The sequence below is a fragment of the Anser anser genome (assembly GCF_964211835.1).
Source record: "Anser anser genome assembly, chromosome: 2".
NCBI classification, from domain to species: Eukaryota; Metazoa; Chordata; class Aves; order Anseriformes; family Anatidae; genus Anser; species Anser anser.
In genome coordinates this window covers 30,917,671-30,938,906 of record NC_139721.1, presented here as the reverse complement: position 1 = coordinate 30,938,906, position 21,236 = coordinate 30,917,671, and the positions used below count along the sequence as shown (strand labels likewise).

Sequence of the window (21,236 nt, the reverse complement as noted above, 5' to 3'; positions counted from 1 at the left end):
GGGATCCAAGAGCCTCTACACTGCCCAGAGAAGACAATTAGAGATAGCCTGCCATGGTGTGAGACCATAAATCCCAGCTCCCCACATGCACACTACCTCCTTCCCCCTACCCATTTTCAATACTAGATACAGAAGCAAGTTGTTAATGTCAGAAGACCAAGATTAACAGAGCACAAATGTCTTTTGCATATGTTGTGTTCACTTTTTTGCTCTGTTAAAGATGATCATACTGAAGCCAAACAAGGTGTTTTCTGGAACCCTGAAGTGCTACCCCCTCAACAGTGTTCTGCTTCCATTATGGAGCTTGTTTCTTAATTCATACCTGAAGGTCTCTTCTCCTACCTTACTTGTCACAGTGGTAGACCCATCTGTTTCATGGCAGAGCTTTTCCTGCATATCTGTATATTTTGTTTCCACTTTTGTCTCCTGATTCCAAATAAATTAAGAAATAACTCTGGCAATACATTGCCTTTTTTTTTATTATTATTAAATTTTTACTTGTCTGTTATTCTGCATATTTCTAAATATTTCTACTGTACACAGATTCACCTGTTTTGGTTGAAGAATGATACATATATATGCAATAGTGTACGTGGCTTCCTTTGATTCGTTCTCCAGCCTCTTCGATATTTTCTTGTTCCTTGACAGCAATTAAAATCCATCTATGCCAAATACTTCTGTCTGTACATTTGTTTTTTTGTTTGTTTTAATAAAAAGAAAATCCTGGTACGTTTTTCATTTGGTTCTGGTGCTGCATCTGCTTTATGTATGACTTCTAACTAGCTTTCCAGATCGGTAAATACAGGTAGTGTCAGGTGAGATCTGGTGCAAACTTTTGTCTCCCTTGAGCCAATTGTAATCTATTGCTTTTCTAAAAGTAACAATTGCCTTAAAAATTACATAAAGGTCTTCCATCAGTGCTCAACAAAAATAAAGAAAGAAGTATCAAGCAATGAATACCTATACATAGGACTTGCAAACATGATGTAGGACCCTAGAATTTTGAGACTAAGCTACTGTGAAAGTGACATTTTTCTTGATCTACCTAAATATTTTCTGTGCTGTGTGGAAATTTAAGTTATGTTTCAAAAACCTAAATGGTTGAGATTTTCTTCCTTTGGCAAATTTAATTGATAAAGAGCTTTAGGAAATAAGTTAAAAAAGAACATTTCTGCAAAACGTGAGATGCTCCTGTGGTTTGGTTTTAAACCTAATAATGCATATTCCTCATTTGTTTCCCTGTGAAGCTTTTGTTCTCTTGGTGATCAGAGGCAAGCATCCATGATTAAAATTATCCTACAGTATACTTCTTGAGAAAAGGGTTAGAAAAGGTGTAAAAACATACTCAAGTGAATGGAAACTAAGTTTTAGGAAGTGGAACTTTGTTTTAGAACTTCGCAGTGAAAATTTGATACTAGCTTGAGAGGAAAAGTTAAAACAAAACTTATGTGGACTCTCACCTGTGGTGTTTGATATTTTAGTTCCATGGCAGTTCATAAAGAATATTTGATACTTAGAACTTTAGAAACTGATTACTTGTGGATGCAAAGTCTTTGGTTTTTATTCCCCTCTTGTGTCTTAAACCTGTGGATTTTGTAGTTGCAATTATATTATATTACGTGAAAACAGGCGAAAGTGGCTTTAGTTCAGTATTTAGTTGGTAATTAGGGGGGAATAGTTACCAGAAAGTAACATTTCAACATTAACTGACGAGGAGGCTGCAACCATTTGTTCAGATTACTTCTGTTATTCATGTTTCTCTCACCTTGATTTTAAATTGCTGTGGGACCCAAAAGATACATGGACTGAGGAGCTTAACTCTATTCAGAAGCTAAAGTCAAGCAAAAACTGGTAGCTTGCAAATTATCATTAAAGCAGCTTTGAAAGTTATTTATCCACAATAGTTGTCATAACTGGAGATTAATTTTTCATCCTAGCGCACCACATATTGACAGCACTGTTGTGATGTTCACTGCAGATTAACTTTATTTCTTTAGCAATTCGTGTGTTGGAGATGAATGCAAAACAAAGTGTGTTAACATGACCTGTTATCAAAAGCAAAGTTAAAACAAACAAACAAACAAACGAACAAAAACAACAACAAAACAGATCGACAGAGAAGCGAGCACTTCCAGTCGAAGAAGGATATCATCTAGGCATGCTATGGTGAGGACATTATCTGTGACGTGATATGGGAATGAGCAGGAGAAATTCTCTGCAAGGGAACAATAGCATGGAACCATGTCTCCCACAGGATTGTACGATGACCTTTTCTCCAGGAGGATCTCAGGGAATCTTGCACATAGGCAGAAATGTTTGCTGATATTGAGACATGGTAGGTCTTGGAGGAAGGTTACAAAAAATGTCCAAAACAAATGGCAACAAAGCAATTAACCCTTTTGCAAAATTTTGCATCTTATTTAAGTGGACAAAACACTTTTTTCCCCACTAAAAAGAGCATCGCTAATAATTCTGTGTGGCTGTAGATACAGACCTTTGTAACAGAAATGGTGACTAGAACACATTTCACAGGAAAACAAACTAACAAACAACAACAAAAGAAAACCCAAACCTACAGAAGGAGACCTATCTTAGGGGAAAAAGGTATTATATACAAATTGCAGTCAATGCATCTAAACATGAACAAGAGTTCATCAGAAGGACGTTTACTTTGCATTCCATTTTCAAGGATAAGAAATCCTACTTCCACTGTCATTTCTTATAAATAGTTGCTGTTCTTTAGATTTTTGTTGCACTGGAGACTGAAGTGAATGAAAACCCAAACTGGTTCCTTTTAGCTTCCTAAATCTCCTTTTTAAAGATAATGATATTTAATATCATTTGACATGGGTTCTGTGGAAATGTTTTATTTAATACTGAAAGGTTGTAAAGATCATTAAAACCAACAACATACCCTCAGTGAAAATGCAATAATAAAGCCTGTGCCTTTTTATTTTTTATTGTTTGGAAGCATTATTATATCCTGAGTGATAATACAACTGCATCTCAATTGTTGTTTACAATATAAATGACACTGGAATTCAGGCAATTAATACAAACACTTTACAGAGCTGGAAATGCAAACAGCAAGATGAAATTTTGATCAAGCTTAATAAAATCCATCAATGTTGCCAGAAGTTGTTTGGCTGCTTTTCTGAGCCAAGGTGATTCTCACTGTCCAATAGGTTGTGAAAATATTCCAATAAGATTTTTTTAAAAAGTGAAGCCTTCAGGACTGTAGCACTGAAAGGGGCCACCTGAATCTTCGTATTCACTTCCCCACAGTCACAAGAACCTGTGTAGTAGATGTTGAGACGAGAAAACACAAGGGAAGCCACTGAATACTCCCCTGGATCTTCTAGGAAATGTCTGATCTTCAACATACAAGACTTCAAAATGGTGCACTGTGAGTCTAACTCTGAACTACAGATACAAGTAAAATTCCACTTAGTCCTCTAGGTACTAAGACCAATGTATTTCTTCTCTTATGTCAGATGAAAACTCTAGGGAAAAATAGTTCTTTTTCTCTAAGATTGTAATGATAAGCATTGTAGAAAGTAGTGGGAATTCTGTATTACGATGCTGTGGGAAGCTATGTCTTTCAGTTTTTATGTTCTCAGCAGTATCATGTGGCAAAAATATTGAGCCAAAAATATAAAAGGTCAAGAATTTTGTAGCCTGGTGGCTATCCAGTTGTATATATGACTCATGATCCATCCCTTGTTCCAGTGGAAATCTGTAGTAAATAAAGGGCTTTAACAAGAGCAACTGAGGGTGGTCCAGGACAGGACACCCTTCTACCCCAGAGCTTAGTGCCTTATTCTGACAAGTAGGAGATTTTGGTTTAGTTTGCTGCTACCTTAGCAAATGCAGGAGAAACCTGAATTTGGATTTTTCCACTTGTGAATGAATATTTGAGTTGCTGAACTGTTTTGTATAAAGGCAGGTATCTTTCTTTCTTTTGAGCTTTAAGCAAAAAGATGAAAGTGATTACCTCAGTGAGGAGGTCACAGAATCACAGAATGTCTGAGGTTGGAAGGGACCTCTAAAGATCTTCTAGTCCAACCCCCCAGCCAAACAGAATCACCTAGAGCACATTGTACAGGATGGCATCCAGGTGGATTTTGAATATCCCCAGAGAACGAGACTCCACAACCTCTCTGGGCAACCTGTGCCAGTGTTCTGTCACCCTCACAGTAAAGAAGTGCCCCCTCATATTCAGCTGAAACTTCCTGTGCTTCAGTTTGTGCCTGTTGCCTCTTGTCCTCTCGCTGGGCACAACTGAAAAGAGACTGAATCCATCCTCCTGACACCAGATATTCAGATATTTATACACATTGATGAGGTCTCCCCTCTGTCTTCTCTTTTCCAGGCTAAACAGGCTCAGTTCTCTTAGCCTGTCCTTGTTTGACAGGTGCTCCAGTCCTCTGATCATCTCAGTAGCCCTCCTCTGGACTCTCTCCAGCAGTTCTATGTCCCTCTTGTACTGGGGAGCCCAGAACTGGACACAGCACTCCAGGTGTGACCTCCCCAAGGCTGAGTAGAGGGGGAGGATCATCTCCCTCGACTTGCTTGCAACACTCTTCCGCATGCACCCCAGGATACTGTTGGCCTTCTTGGCCACAACGGTACATTGCTGACACATGGTCAGACTTCTGTCCACCAGGACTCCCAGGTCTCTCTCTGCAGGGCTGCTCTCCAGCAGGGCAGCCCCCAGAGTGTACTGGTGTTATTCCTGCTGATGTGCAGAACCATTGGTCCATGCCTTCAAAGCCTGAGCAGGGGAAGGTGTCTCCTTCCCACACAGAGTTTTGTATTCAAAACCTGGAGAAAAGCAAGTCTCTCCAACTCCCCTATCTGCTACAAGGAGCATCTGTGTACAGTATGCTGACCTTTGTGGGTCACACATTCAGTGAGAGTTTGGAGCTCCAGTCTAATGTTAACATTTTCTGAGTGGTAATGCCAGTTTAAAAAAACACATTCATCTTTGCTTACTTCCAACATCTAATTCTTCTTCACTTCACTCGTTCATCTTACAGTCCTCTTTAGTTTTGCTTATGTCATGCTCCGCATGAAAGAGCAAATGGATAAAAGAATAGGTAACTCTTAGATGATTTTTTTTTTTAATGAGATATTTTTCTCTAATGAAATTATTATGAGAAACAAGACCCACAGGAATCCTATTCGTCCTGTGGCACTGAAAAAAACAATGAATTATGTAAGAATGCAGAGCTAGCATTGTGAAGCTGAGCCTACATCTGAATTATGATTTCTGCATTAAGAACAAGAATCATCAAGACCAATGACTGTGCTGAAGAGGGCATTTCTACCTCTGTACTAAATTTGGCAACAGTAGCAGTCCAGTTTAGAGCATTTTCTAGTGGATACGTAAGGGAGCCTTGAATATTTTCTGTTGTACAAAAGGCAAAAGTATGCAATATGAAGAGCTCAATCCTGTACTCAGTTCCATGAAAACTGAAATCTCTAGTGCAACTACTTAGCTTCAAACGATTTGGATCATGTAAGGAATCTTGTGTGACTTCTAGTCTGAGTATAAAGATTACCATCTAAGATCTTGTACTATATAACATTATGTTGTTACAAAGGAGAAAAGATTGACGTTGTTCAAGCCAAATAACATTTTCTTTTTAATCTATATCGAGATGCATATAACCTAAAGGAAGTTACATCTCTTATGTAGTATCATGTTGATGTAGGGTCCATGCAATTGCAATGAATCTAGCTAGAGAGACAGGAAGCATGCTGTTGCTGATCTTATGACTCACTTTTTAAACAGCTATAATTTCTAGCCTCTTTTGGATCTTGACATCTAAACATTGGGATTTAGCAATCCCAATTATTTCCTCAACTCTTTTCAATTCTTACTAATTGGAGCAAGCAAAAAATAATTTTATCTTGTTTTTAATTTTATTTTCTTTACAAGTTACATGTTTTATAGACTAAACCCTTAAAAGTGTTAATTGCTTCATCGTTTCATATTACAAGTTTTAAATTCTGATATGTGAGATAATCATATTAGAACCTGACTATAGTAAAAAATATGTAGGGTGACACTCATACAAGAAATTACTTTTTTCTTTTTGTCTTTTAATTCTTAGTAAAGACAAGCTGCATTAAATGTCTGATGCTCCGAGTGCCAATCTGCAATAAGTCACATACATATCAAATTGTGTTGCAAGGATAAATTCTGAGGATTAGAGACACAAAAGGACATCTTTGCAGATTCCATTTCACAATCACTAATCCAAAACATCTGATCTCCTCTCCAAGTTTGTGCTCCTCTTTAAAATGATCAGGATATGTATTTGCATTACTTTTCTTGGGAAAATTACCTACAATATGTGAACAAGGTATTTATCCCTCGTGAGAGGGGTAACATTTCTACATGCATTATACAGGCATTGTAAGTTTAGCAGTGTTCTATACTTGTAAGGACTTGAATTAAGCCTTTCAAAACAGAACAAAATTCTACCCAAGCTGTATGTTTACTGATTCTCTCAGAGTAATTCACAGATCATCATTTCCATTTGTAATGACATCTTTACCCTTTCTTTAAGCTTTGTTTTGTATTTGTTTTCTTTGTATTTCCTCTCCAGTCATATTACTAGCATAAAGAGGAAAAGGGAGAGAGACAAAAAATAGTTGCTGGTCTGCCCTATTAAAAATGTGGAAGGTTGGCTACAGGACAGCAAAATATTGTGGGAAGAGATTAAACACTAACTGGTTAAACAGTAAGGTGAAAGACAAATTCTTCAATTGAAAAACCTCTTTTTTTTTTTTTCCTGATTTCTTAAATAAAGACAGAAAAATATTTCAAAAACAAACTTCCATACCACTATTTTCATGTCATGTCTTGATGTTTTACTTTGAAAAGATACAAAGGACCAGGATAACTTGCCAGAAAGACGCCAAATTCAATTCATGGCATGGAAACCAGGATGAGTCTATTTACGCATAGCAGGAACATGTGATACTGCAGTCATTCCTGCAGAAGATGTACATGTGCTTCACAGTGTCTGAACAGCAGGTTGTTGTGAAGAGTCCTTCCATGGGAAAAAGATAATCCTCTGTCCAGAAATTAGGATGAAGATCTAGGATGGACTGTGTCCTGATGATATCTACTTCCATGCTCAAAGAGGTCTGAGAGAACCTTTCAGTGATCAGCACCAGCCTGACTTACACTTAGAGCAGACGTTTGAGTAACCAGATGGTAATACACTCAATGACCACTGTTCTAATATGTTTTGTTTTTTTTTTTTTAAAGTGACATTCGAACCAAATCTCCAGCAGTAAATACTGCCACCATTCAGGAAATGTTCAAGTAAAGAAAAAGTTGGATGGGGCTATAAAAATCTGACCCAACTCTGAGAAACAGACTTAAATAAAATATATAAAGGGAATGCATTCTTGAAGATTTATTAACTTTTTAAAATTTTGCATATCCAAATCAAAACTTGAAAATAAAGCCAAAGCGAGAACAAAGTGGCTGCTGTGGGCTAGTTGGTCAAATCTACATTAGAATTGTAATTCTTCTCAGCCTTGTTATTTTATACTATTTTGCTCCCTGGGGTTTTCTTTTCTGAAAAATAAATAAATAAATAAATAAATAAAAAGCTCCAAAAATCTGAAAAAAAAAGTAAGATGCAACAGCGGAAGCCAGCCTTGTCCCTGTTGAGAATCTTTCCTTCACCCTCATCTGATGTTGAAAAAATTATTCTTCATTTATGATTACAACCTTTGTGTTCTGCTGTTTTCAGTCACTCATTATCTCTTATAATAGAGACAGACAGGTAGCTGATATCTGTGCCCTTGATATTGTTCCACTAATATTTATGTATTTATGTGTTTTTGTTTGTTTGTTTTTAATTATTATGAGAAATTGCAAGGTGGAACATTGTCTCTACATCTAGCTTGTCTGGAGAAAGTTTAGGCTGCTCACTCTGTCATAGACTCTAAATGGAGTCCTGGATTTGGATGGAAAAATGGCCATTATGGGTCCAGGCTGAAATTCAAATTACACAAAACTGGCAAGTGCCTTTTCTAGTTCTTATTCATAAGCTGCTACAAAAGCAACTCCAGAAATGTACTAATCTCCTAAAAGAGCTTGACACCTTTCACTCACCCCAAACTTCTGTTGGCAGGGACCTAAGCACAATAAAAATATTTAAATTTTCATTGAGGAATCTGCATGCATGACAGAGGTAGAGCATTTGTGGGATGAAGAACAATGATAACTTTTGATATTTTTAAAGATTAATAGAATTTCCATGTGAGAAAGAGAGATCAGAGGTTATATTTTAAAGCATGTAGATTGGGAATGCTTATTTGAAAAAAAAAAAAGCAACAAAAGACAAAAACAAAACAAAATCAAAACAAAAATGTTATTCACTGAACATTAACTATCGACAAAGACTTACATTTCCTAGGAAAACACTCCATCTCTATATAGGGCATATATTTCCAACTAAGCTTTTTTTTTTCAAACAACAACCAGGATTGTCAGCCAAAGCAACGTGTTAACATGGAGGTCTTAGAATGGATTTGAGAGCTAAGATGTAGCCACAAGAAAATCAGTATTAGCACTATTATCAAAGGCAGTTTTAGAGCAAAGGACAACTGCCGAAACCAAGAATATGTTGTTTTAAACAAGTTACTATTGGACTAAGTGACCTAACAGCATAGCAGATGTTCAGATGTCATATTTGTTTACAGAGAACACATTGGCTTTGTCATTCCCAATTTAGCATAGACAATAAAAGTAGTATTAAGAAAAGTTCTATTTGATTAGCAAAGAACAAAAATGTCTCTCCCAAAAGATTAAGGAGCAGTTTTCACAAAGGCTTGACTTTCTTAGGAACTGCACCAGGTTCTTTGAAAAGTATTCTCAGAATTATTTGTTTAAAATGGAAGAAATCCATCAGTACATGTTTTAAGGTCTGTGATAATGCTCTGTTCCCACCCTTTTGAGACATTGTACATTCTGAAAGCAAAATCTCTATATCAAAAATAATTCCATTCTAATAGAATTTAGACCACAGCAGACAACAAAGTGGATTGGACATACTCAAAAAAAAAAATCAAGAGGAAATCTTAGATATATTAGAATGTAATCTGTAGGAATAAAAAAAAAATCATTTTGCTGTTACTACCAACAAAACTTACAGTGCTTGTCTAAGTGGTATTGTTAAAATGCTGAGAGATCGAGACATTTAAAGTTGTCTTCAATGTTAGTATTGATGAAAATGGATCTTGATTATCATATTATTTTCCTCCATGAAATATATAGAAAAAGAAATAGTTAAATGGTGGTTAATGATGGCAACCTTAAGCTATTATTTACAGCAAATGCATTTTTGGTTTATCTAGTTTGTCCCTATGCAGGAAACATATCCTGCTTCATTTCTGTTTACTATTTTTAATGTTTAAAGAAAAAACACAAAAAACAGTCTTGGCTTCTAGCTCTAATTAAAAATTGAATTTATGAGAAATATAACCCTCGGTGACAGAATGTATTTAGGTATTCCAGGAACACATTCACAGTCAAATCTCAATTAGATGAGATAATGTGTGAAAGGCATAGACTGAATAAATGCGGACTGTTTTATATTAAGATACTTATTCCACCAATGATGCTGCCATAGAAAAAAAAAAGAGAAAAAAAAAAGAAAAAAGAGGGATCCAACATTAGATTCAATTGCTGCGAGTACTGACCTGCAAAGATGGTTGCATTCTTTCTGGTCCAAGCTGATTCATCTGAAGTCAATTAAAATGTTTGTTTATATGTCATACAATTAACCCATGATTTGCCCATGGGTAACTGCCTTACCTTATGGGCAGGCTACTTTGGAATAATTTTAATGAACTAATGAATATTCTTCAGGAAGACAAGCATCTTTTCCAGCCAAAGTCAAAAAAAACTCAGTGAAGACATTGTCTGTGTATAAAATAGCTTCTACCTCCCATTCTACTTGGAGTGAACGAAGGCAGAGGCTTTCCTTGTCAAATATGGTCATTGCTGCCATCCAGCACCTTCTTATTAGACATGTCATCACCACAAGGGACAGCAGCTTTTGCTGTCAAATAGCTGCTTTGACAACAGCAGCAAAAGTGATCATCACCTTTAGACACTTCTTTTCCAGTCCTGTAGCTATACTTTACAAGCTTGTTTAAACAGATATACTTGTGGGCAATAGTAATTGTGTAACAAGAAGGCAAAGAAAAGGCAATCCTTGCTGCAGAGGGAAAAAGTGATACATGATCTAGGTACTTGAGGGACTGTAGTATTGCTTGCTATCATGTCTGCTTGCATTTAACTATTCCTGAGTGATTAGGAATTTTTGAATTTATGCAATTCAAAAATAAATATGGCAACACTGTCTTTAGATTTCTTATTTATTATGTTTGCAAAATCTTAATAGAAAGAAAAGAAATTCCTAAAGAAATCAAAGGTTAAAATGGAATTAAAAATGAGGGTACCTACCTCTCTACAGTACAGAGTAAATGTTATTGCCAGCATGAAAACATTTAGAAGCATGGAAGTACATTGCTAAGAAACTTCTGCCCTGTAGGGATAGCACAAAAGAGAGGAATTTAGATTTAGCTTCAGGAGTCTGGGATTAAAACTTAAAATATCTTAACCTTCTCATCTTAATTGTGTGGTTCTTCACAGTATAATGATCTGGGCACTTCACCTACAGTTGTGAAAGTTGTGATGAAAGTGATTCATTGGAGAAAGCTTACTCATTTGGTACAGAATAATTCAATGAAAACACCTTGTAGTAAGCATCCTCCTGCTGAAGTCCTGGGGGAGCTTTCTGTGGCTTTTTTCCCTGGGACAGAGGTCCTGGTGCTCTCAAGGCTGACAGCTATGTTAAGGGGTGCCTCTGGATAACCTCATTGCGGTTGCAAATCTGAAAACAGCTCAGAATTTCCATTTTGTGGGGAAATTTAATTGATTTGGTTTCAATTATACAGAGCCAAAGGGCTCATATTTCTTCCTCCCTGTGTGAATGGGCAAAGGAGAGTCCATTTGGTAGAGCTCATCACAGTTGTCCTGGAAAGGAAAGAAATGCAAGCCTCCATGAAGCTGATGTGAAGTGGAAAGCTGTGAATTTCACTATGAATTTATGAATCAAAATGGATATTTCTTGGCCTATATCTGAAGTTGTAAAATCATGTTCTTCCCCTTTTCAAGGACCACCTGTAAAATACAGCAGATTCAAAAAGTAGATTGCAGTTTCTTTCTTGATGAAATATAGCTAAAAATTAAGTACATTACTCGGAAGTTCCTGTCAGGTAGAAAAAAATATAGGTTTAGTGAAAACTGGAGATATTCTGGGGAACACAGAGGGTTACAAACCCAAGCTAAGGTTTGTATAAACATTATTGGTGTTTGTGTAGCTCCAAACTTAATCATGCTGCTAGCAATTCATTTGCTTGTACACAGACAGAATGAATTGTTATGCTTGTACTGGACATGCCTGATTTTGAAAACAAAGACTTGCTGCATTGCAGAACTGCTTCTAGGTCTTGGACTGATTTTAGAAAAATTGACCTGAAGTGCAGTTCTCCACTCCCTCATCTTGCCTCCCCAAAACAGATTTTCAGTTTTCAATGTCTAGAAAGTAAAAGATGTGAAGTCTTCTCACTTCCATACTCTGATGCCATTTGAGAGTGAAATCCAATAAAAGAATTCTGTATCTTTTCAGTCAAAATTTATGACTGACTCAATTGCTGAGCCAAGTGATTGGCTTACCATCTTCCATACATACAAGGTGACAAAACAAAAAAAAAGGTACTAAAGTATGATGGTTGCACATTTGTTTAGAATGCTGTATACTACATCGCTGTCTTTTTTATCATTCAGGAAAGCATTCTTCCTATCAGATTCAACTGAAGAATTTAAAATACTGACTGGACTTGCTCAGGACCAAAGAATTCAATGTAGTAAAAGGCAGGTAGGATTTAAACTGCACTCTGGATTTGACAGAGGCATTTAAAATTTAACATGCTGCATCAGCTTTTAAGACTTAGTAAATCCTGGTTTAGAGTTTATTTATAAGACCATTCTTAACTTTTACTTCTCTCATTGGCTCTGACAATGGAAGGCCAGTGCTAACAGACCATTAAAATACTTTTTCAGGGATGCTAGAAATTTAATCTTAAACGATGCATAAGGGCAGGATGTTGAAATATATTTTTCATGATTTATTATAAATTACATTGGATGAAATTCTTAAAATAAAACATAGAAATATTTGAGTGCTCACAAACTACCTTAGTTAGAAGATCACTGTTCCTAGGACAGGTTGAAATACAGCCATATTTTTTGCTTCGGAAACTTTGACTGCTTTCTTAGTAACCTTTCTGTTGTTGTGCCACTACAGCACATAATAAAAAAGAAATATAGCTTTATATAGCATGGTTCTGGCTCATCTTCTGAGACAATAAGAGAGGAGGTCATAGGTGATACAATTCTATTAGTGTTTTCTTGTTTAGGTCACAAATCTATTTTTTCTTATTGATTTCATGTAAAGCCACTGATTAAAAACATTAAACCCAAGTGATTTAGCTTACATTAAAATGATTGTAATAAAACCCACAGTCTTCTGCTTTCTTTGGAATTAGTCATCTCTAACCTGAGCAAAAATTTTAAACACATGCTTATTATCAGATCTATTTATTTCAGCAAAACTCTAAAGTATCCTTTTGGTCTGTTCCTTTGGTCTTTATTGCACAGATGAAAATAAACATGGGTATATATTAAGGTACAAGGGCAAGCTGTTACACTGGAGAAGCTTTGGTACATTACGGCTACTACAGTACAAATGCCTTCTCTACGGTGGAAATGGTAACTAGTGTAGAAAATTAAATACTCTGGAGAGTAAACCACCAATTTATCTTTGAATTATACTTGGAAATTGCTATTTTTCATAAAAATTGAGACCTGTGTGTAGCAGTGTTTTCTGCCTATAAATAAAAATTTTATAAACTACAGTAAGAGATTCAATGAGAATCATGGCTAGATAAAGCAGTTCTCCTATGTCATCTTACATCCTGCAAAACCAGGACAAGCCAGATACTCTCAAACAATTCCTGGATGACTGCCAGCTCAGAGGAGATATACTGTTATCTGTGAAGCTGAGATATCATCCCATGAGTTATTACTTACCTTATCAGAACCTGTTCTGTCATCCTTGGATATAACATAAATAAAAGCTTTAGTAAGGCCAACTGAAAAATCAGAAACTGCTTTTGCTGAAGGTAGTTTAGTATTCTCCTGTAACATCTGCACAACCTCCCTTTCTTGTTCTGCTCTTCTGGTACAAGAGTGATACTCACAAGGAGATCAAGTGCCATGTTCACTGTCTTGAAAGCAAGGAGAAGACTTCTTTCCTAGCAGCCAAATAAAGACATCAAGTGACACAGATGGAAAGTCATCTTCTTTTAAAAAGAGAGATAATTTTGACACTTTTCACACTGGATGCTTGCTCTGCTGTTTCAAATAGTATGTATCTTTGCCAAAAATGCAACTTACACAGCAGAGCCAATAGGGAAGAAAAACAAGCCAGCTAAAAACCTACAGAAGTGATCTACAGCTTGGCCTAAACTGACAACAATGCCATCATGCCCATTTTTCACTGTGGATAAATGAGACCTCTGTGACATGATAGAGAATACTGCGTGGGAGTACAGTAGCAGTTTCAGCATAACAGGATTCAAAAGGAAGGGATATGGGGAAACTTGACTCTTCCAACCAATGCTACCACAGGGAAGTACTTCTCATCACCACAAAGCACAGTTCACTACTATTTGCTTTCTTGCTTTGCATGCCCTTCTTACCTTGGCTCCTGAGCACTTTTTCCATTCAGTATGCAGTCACATTCTTGTACAATCCCTGATTAGAATCTTAGTTCACATTTTATGCCGAGAATAATTATTAAATCTAGAAAATGCTTTCAAAAAAGCATGCATATCAGTTCTTTCTTATCTTACAGGTGGCTGCTTGAACCCCTTCGATTCAGTTTTATCTCTTTCTGAAGTATTTACTTCTTCCTGTAGTAATGCTTTTTCCTTCTCTCAAATATCAGTCCCTAAACTTATCTTGAAATAGTGGTTCACAACAAAATTACATTTGATTAAAAAAGTAGGAAGCAAGACTGAAGTTCAGTGTTTTCTTTACAGCAAAAAAGACTTGTTTATATAACTATTTTTACCTCCCAATGTCACTTTAAGAATGAGTGATATGTTTCTTTCAACAGTGCAATAAATAAGCTAAGCTCTGATTACTCCTTTTAGTAGGCAGAACTTAAAAATACAAATTTTCAGGGATTTATGTATTGAGAAGGTTACTCTCTTTATGCTGGTTAATGAGATAGGTATCTTCTCACCTGCTAATAACAACCCCCTCTAATTAATAATGTATTCTTATTGCTGATTGTTAATATCTAACTACCCACTCCACCCCTTAGTCTCTGCAGATAGATTAGTACAATTGACTGCAGTAAAGAACAAACATTCATTAGTCATTGGGCCATTCTGAGAAAGACAAAAGTAAAATGCTCTTAGAGATAGCCACAACTATTTCAACTATGTCTTCAATTTAATGTGGAAACTTGTTAAAAATAGTCAAAAATAAAGAAGAAATCTACTCTTTTTCCCTGGAGATTACTACTGTTTAACATCATTTTTATGGTTATTTCTTGCAAATCCTTCATGGTCCCTAGGGCCATCCTAGCCATGAACCAGAATGCACTAACAAATCTCTAGTAGCACTGCAGAGGTAACAGGCTTTTCTAAAAAAGGTGACTGTTTTCTATGAAATGTGACTTTTGACTTTGGACTAAAGAAGGAAGAAATTAGGAAAATTGCCTCAGGCAGCACTCTGAATTATACTGATGCTGTTTTGGCTCAAAATGCAAGAAAAGAAAGAAGAAATAATGGGTCAGAGGGCTTGTGGCCAAACACTCGTTTAGTCCAAAGGAAAAGAGCAGCGGGTGTGTAGTGAAAAATGTTAGCACCTAATAAGATATCACTTTTCACTGGGGAGGCCCATAGGAAATAGTTATAAAATAAAACTAGCTGGAAAAAAATATCTTGGTTAGGATGTGAAACTGTGCCCCTAAGAAAATCAAGATTCTTGAATCTGTCTCATGTCTGCCTCGGATGGTCATGACCTGTTTTCTGGAAATGTTGGAAAGTCAGATTACTTTACAACTGGCTAAAAGCAGCACCCAAAGAGCATGGGAACAGCAGTGTCAACTGGTTTCTTCAAGCAAGTGATCTTCAAACAGGATTTGAAAGACTGTTAATGTTCATGGGTTTTGTACAATATTTTGCAAATCCAGTGTATTAATCTTGTGTTCCATGGTTTCCAGAGTTCTGTGCTTTTAGATCCCTCTGTTACATAATTTCATATTTGAAGTATGTTTTCATCTTCCTTTAAAGCACAGGAGAAGGTGAAAAAAAGTACAGCTTGACAGGTGAATTGAAATGCACTGGTGTTCCTGTTGGCACTATTTCTTCTGTACTGATTCTTGGATCTTGTTTACATATTTTGGTTTAAACTGTTCATTGACATGGATGGTGATCAAACAGAAATTTACCCCAGGACAAACTGGATGAAACTGTTGATAGGGTATTTTTTAGCCTTCCCCTGTAATATGGGGTAAGACACAATTTTTGTAATCACATGGGGAAGGGGATTTTCACCTGACAATTTACGTGTCATTGCTTGAATATAGAATGCTAAAGATGGACTTGTATGTCCATCTCCCTTATGTTTTCTAGGAAACATATTTTATTTGTGATCTTTTGATGTAAACTGTGCCACAGTGTGCTAGCAAGACCTTTGTGATTTGTTCTTTCCAAGAGATGCAACTTAGGTGTTCTGTGGGCTTTTGAGGTTTCAGTGCCTTTCAGGTTTTCTACATTGTGACTGGCTACCGTTCAGGACACAGATAGGATGTTTCAGCTCAAGGTTCAAGCAGCTTTACAGAAGAATTTAGAAACAGATGAAACTTTCAAATATCAGCAGTTTAAATCACATCCACATTTAATTCTAGGCATAAATAAGTAAACATATTTTCACATTTGCACAGGAAAATAAGTCAATGAACAAGGAAAATTACATCAGATGAATATATTCTGCAATGGAATAGTGGTGTCTAGAATAGGCACAGGATACTGAAAAGGATCTACACACACCGGCAAAGCAAAACTGAACTCATTTAAATACCGAATAAAGACTCCTGATGAGCAATTATCTTGCTGTAACCTCACTGCAAGAAGCAGATGAATCAACGAAATGGTTTTTAAACTGATGATGGATGTTATGTCTCACAAAGTCAGAGAGAACTTAAAAATAATATCTGAAACACATTTAATTTTTAGGGATTTTTTACTGACAGTGGATTTACAAATGTTGCACAAAAATTATTGGAATTCTGTTTAAATATAACACGTCTATTTTGCAGCTGTTAGAAGAATGCTCTACTACAGTTAAAATGTTCCCTTGTGACAAATAGAGCATACCTAAATTATTTAGCAATTTTTATCAAGAACCTAATTTGATCAAAGATCTTTTTGACTTTTATGAGAACTCTGACTGAGAAATGACTAAATAAAATCCAAGAAAGGATTGCAGAATTTGACATGTGCAGATAACTCACTCCCCTTGTAAACACTTATAACAAGTGAATCTCCACTTTTTAAAAAGAGAAATGTAAGCTTCAGTTACATTTGCTGGGTTCCATAGCATCTATTTTATCTAGAAAATGTATTTGAGGGAAATCACTCAAGATTTCCTCAGTAAACTGATTATTTCCCTTGAAGAGAGACTACTGCTTGAGAAAACTATTTCCAGTTCACTAGAAGTCTATAAAAGGGAGCACCTTAATTCCTCAGGTCCACTCACAGATTTTATTTTATTTTTTACAGCTTGGAGTTCTGAGAATGCAGAGGGGTGGAAAAGGACACTATATTTTAAGCAGAATCTGCAGACCATAGGAGAGGTTAAGCCTTCTCATGGGCATCTTGTGTTGGACTGCACTGATAGATAAAGAGGGAAGGTAGGCAGAAATCTATCCTCCATATATTAGAGGTCTTAAGAAACTATTCTGATGCACTGAGGTGGAGTTGGTAAAGTGAAAAAGGGGGGATTATCCACTCAGGTCCACCAGGGCCATTTTTGGCCAACTTTTAAAAAAATCAATAAAACTTCCTGTGAAATTCTTATACTAAAATGTGTCTCAAACTTAGGAATTACATTTTTCAAATAGAAAATGCTGAAAATATGACACTTCAACTTTCCACCCCCAATTAAAATCAAGCCACTCCTTTTACATTTTTTATTTTTAGCAAATCAATACCTTCACCTGTAAGAAAGCTCAGGTTTACTTCCATCCACATTTAACAGAGAAGTCTTGGGGAGTGTTCTGTGTATGCTACATGCACATGCCAATACAAACACGGACATGTACAACCTATCTACCTGTCTATCTATTCATTTTATATGCGTGTTTGCAGCGGATGCACTCAACTCATTGACCAAACTAGTGGTAGTTTGCTTCAGGGACTCTGAAGAAAGTAAAGACCCAGACCCTGACCGGAACATAAATTTTTTAAATTCCAAGTTGTTTTTTGAAAATGCGTGCTAGAAAAGGTGATATTGTGTGCTTTGATGTTCAAGAGCTTGGACACCAGGATATTGATCATGGAATTACCACATGAATAGCAGGAGGGTCTTCCAAGAGTAATTAATCAAGGAAAAAAAGAACTTGTGGACACCAGCAGTCTTATGCTTACCTTTTTCATCTGTCATTGTCTGAGTAGGAACCAACCTTCATTCCATAAATTTGACCACCTGAGTGAGCTTTCTGAGGTCTTGCTCCTCAGGAGCTGGATGAATGGTGTTTATCTCCCCCCGAGTACATCAAAGATACTCCTCCAAGCTGCGAGCCCCCTTACCAGGTGCAGATCTTTAGTAAGTCACTGATACCAGGTAAAACTTGTACCACAGGGCGTTAAGACCTTGTACTGGTAAATTTGAATTATTATCATATCCTCTGTGCAGTAAGCAGTAAGTTGAACCTTGCCATGGGACTTTGTTAAGAATCACTTTTACAGTATTTTACTTCAATAAACCATTTTTGCTACTACATTTGTCTGTGATTTTTTAGACAGTTTAATTCTTGCCTGCAACAACACTGCAGCAGCGCTGCCCGGGTTGTTGCAGGTCTGTGAGAACCTTGTCAGCACTGCATAAAGAAGCCCAGAAATGCAGCTTGTTGGTGTCCCTGGGATGTACCTGTGATGCCTGTGAAATATGGATGTGCCACATTGCAGCAAAACACATTCTGCATCCATGGAAAGTAAACTGAAACATCCCGAACAAAATCTGTTCATATATCTTTTGCAATAGGGAGTTTGAGCCTAATGGAAACCAGCTTCCTCCTCACCTTTGCTAAAGGCAACTAGGGATGCCACGTGGTGGTTATATTCACATTACAGTGAAATCCAGAGTGGGAGGTGGAGAAGCAGAGGCAGAGTTTTCCAAATGTTTTCAAAGTTAGGACCTGTCACATACAGGTAGCCCAGAAAATGGAAAAGAATTTCCAAGCTGGGAGCAGTGAAAACCCACACAGTCCTAGGTACAGGCCTTGTTTGCCACCTTCCTATTTTTGATATTGTGCTGACAGTTTTTTGGAATCCATTCTACACAGAATCAATAAAATTAAAATAAATTAAAATAAATAAAATAAAATAAAATAAAATAAAATAAAATAAAATAAAATAAAATAAAATAAAATAAAATAAAATAAAATAAAATAAAATAAAATAAAATAAAATAAAATAAAATAAAATAAAATAAAATAAAATAAAATAAAAAACGATGTGTAGCATAAACTACAGTCTCCTATTATAAGGAGAAACTCTCCTTATATAACACTACCTGTTGACAGTCAGCTAAGGAGATTGGATTTCTTTCCTTTGAAAAAGCTGTAAAATACATATAAAATGTAATGTACTCCACTCTCATTTGTATGTTCTAAAGTAATCTTCACTCACAGTCTCCCAAATGTTTCAGAGTAAGAGATTCAGGTATAAACTATATATATATATATATATTAAGGTCACATTTAAAGGAAGAAATGAATCTCAAGTTTTCTTCTAGCAGAGAATTCTGAAGAGCCAGAGCTTCCCTGTAAAGCAGTGCCTTGTTACTGCTACAAATTCTTGAATTGCTTAACATCCTTGAGCTAACAATGAGAGATCCTCCTTTGCAGCACTCAGGACAACACTGAGATATCCCCTGGATGGGCCACCACTATAGAGTTCAGTTTCTGGAAATCTTTGCAATACAGTCATTTTCATGGTAGGGAATGGTCCATGGGAGGCTATTGTGAGCCCATCCTTACCAACATTATGCCTTTTGCAAGGGCTCTTGCTGCTGTGCATATAAAGTTAATGCATTTAGATATAAAGTTGAATTTGACATAACTTCGTGATTTTTTTTTGAAGGTTTCTTCTACATTTTTTTTGCCTGGGATAAGTAACATATCTATCCTTTCTACTTTCATCTTGAAACCAAAATCCATCCATTTGCTGTGCAGATTTCTGATGCCATTCAGTGATGTGTTGAATCACTAAGCCCTAACTCTGAAGTTTCATCCTCCTTGGCAAGGAAACCTTCAAAATATCTCCTGTGTGCCCCTCTCCCACCTCCGCAGCTCCTCAGATATCAGGATGGGCTTCAGCAAAAGATAGAGGTAGAGAATAAAAGGTGGAATGGGTTTTATCTGCAAGCTGCTGTAGCAACAGCAAGAAAAGATTGTGAATGTGTCTCAAAATGGATGTAAAAGCAACTCATTTATACTTAAAGCCTCTCTATATTGCCAGAGTGGGATAAAAAGGTCTTACATAAACAAGAATCAGACCTACCATGGCAATCTAGCTTCTCCTACAAGAAAGCACGTATCCTTTGAAGTCATCCTGGTTGCATCCACTTGCATTGTGACTTTTTGTTCAAAAATCCTCTTTTACAGATGAATCAATTGTTTAGTAAATGTGCTCAGATTGTAAACATATTGTGTTGACAAAGATAACATAAATTTGCATCAAAGCAGCTCAGTCATGAGCTGTGTGTAAAACCAGATATTCTAAAAACCCCTTTCCAAATTTTTGTTTCTGGACAATGTTGTTTGCAAATTTTTACAGCTGCCTTTTTTTTTTTTTTTTTTAAATTTTGAAGTTTATCACAGTACATGCTGTAAAACACCATAATCACATTTTTCTCAGAGTTTCCTCATGGGTTGCCTTCAGCATCTCATATAAGTGAAGAATGTTTTTCTGATTTTCTTCCTCAGAACAATCCTATTTAATACACGTGTTTATTGGTGCATTTCTGTCTTTGGAAGACAAATGGGATATAATAATAAATGTGCACCATCTGGGATGTGTACAGGCTGGGTAAACCAGCAATGGGTTTTTTTTTGCTCACAGCTGCACAAACTAAGTGAAATTTAGGCTCCCTACTTGCAACCCATCATTCCTAAGCATTTGTCTGAGGCTGGAAATCCTCAGACATGACAAAAGATGGGCAAGGGAAGAAGCCTGTCCCCAGGGACATGGGCATGTCTGATGTCTGTTTTCTGAAACTTTCAGGGTGCTGTGCAGTCTCTGTGTGAAAAGTTAGAATATGGCAGAGGTCTGCTAACATGAAATTGTGCTGAATATTTCTCATAGCACATAATGTGTAGAAAGCTGTGGACCTCCAAAGTCTTATACTTTTGCATCAGGCCCCTAAACATGGAATCATGAGAAATTGAAATATTTTTGAGGCTTTAATGAAGCAGAGGAAGGTCATACCCAGGGGATGTGATCACTGGGAGAATCAGCTTCAGGTCTATGTCGTCACTTGCAGGAGACCTCGGAGGAGTGCAGGTGAGATGAAGAGACAGAAGAGATTATCCAGGAAGAAGAGGGGGTCATAGACTGCTCCACAAAGACTGGCCAGGGGCTCCCCAAAGACTGAATTGAAGATGGGGTGCAGCACAGCAAGCAGGAGAGCAGGCTTGTAACTGCAGCCTCCACCATGCTTTATTTTGTTTTATGCATTACCCTTTTTCTTAATCCGCTTGTATATGCCTGTCTGAACCTCTGCTGTATCACCAGTAAATGAACCTCTTCTTTGCTATATATCAAAAATTCTTTCT

At 36.6% G+C, this 21,236-nt stretch overlaps 1 protein-coding gene across 8 annotated transcripts in view; it reads left to right on the top strand.

Moving 5' to 3' along the window:
* The window catches only part of LOC310894294 (uncharacterized protein), an 87,496-nt gene that overhangs the window by 63,911 nt on the left and 2,349 nt on the right, over positions 1–21,236 (top strand). For 4 of the 8 annotated variants that reach the window (XR_014579744.1, XM_083824214.1, XM_083824217.1 and 1 more), the window contains one exon: positions 1–21,236. This exon is cut by the window's left edge. The exons of the other annotated variants lie outside the window; for them this stretch is intronic. Coding sequence is in view for 1 of the 4 variants with exons in the window: in XM_083824214.1 (XP_083680340.1) it covers positions 1–70 (70 nt within the window). In the remaining 3 variants the exon portion in view is untranslated. 8 annotated transcript variants of the gene reach the window in all.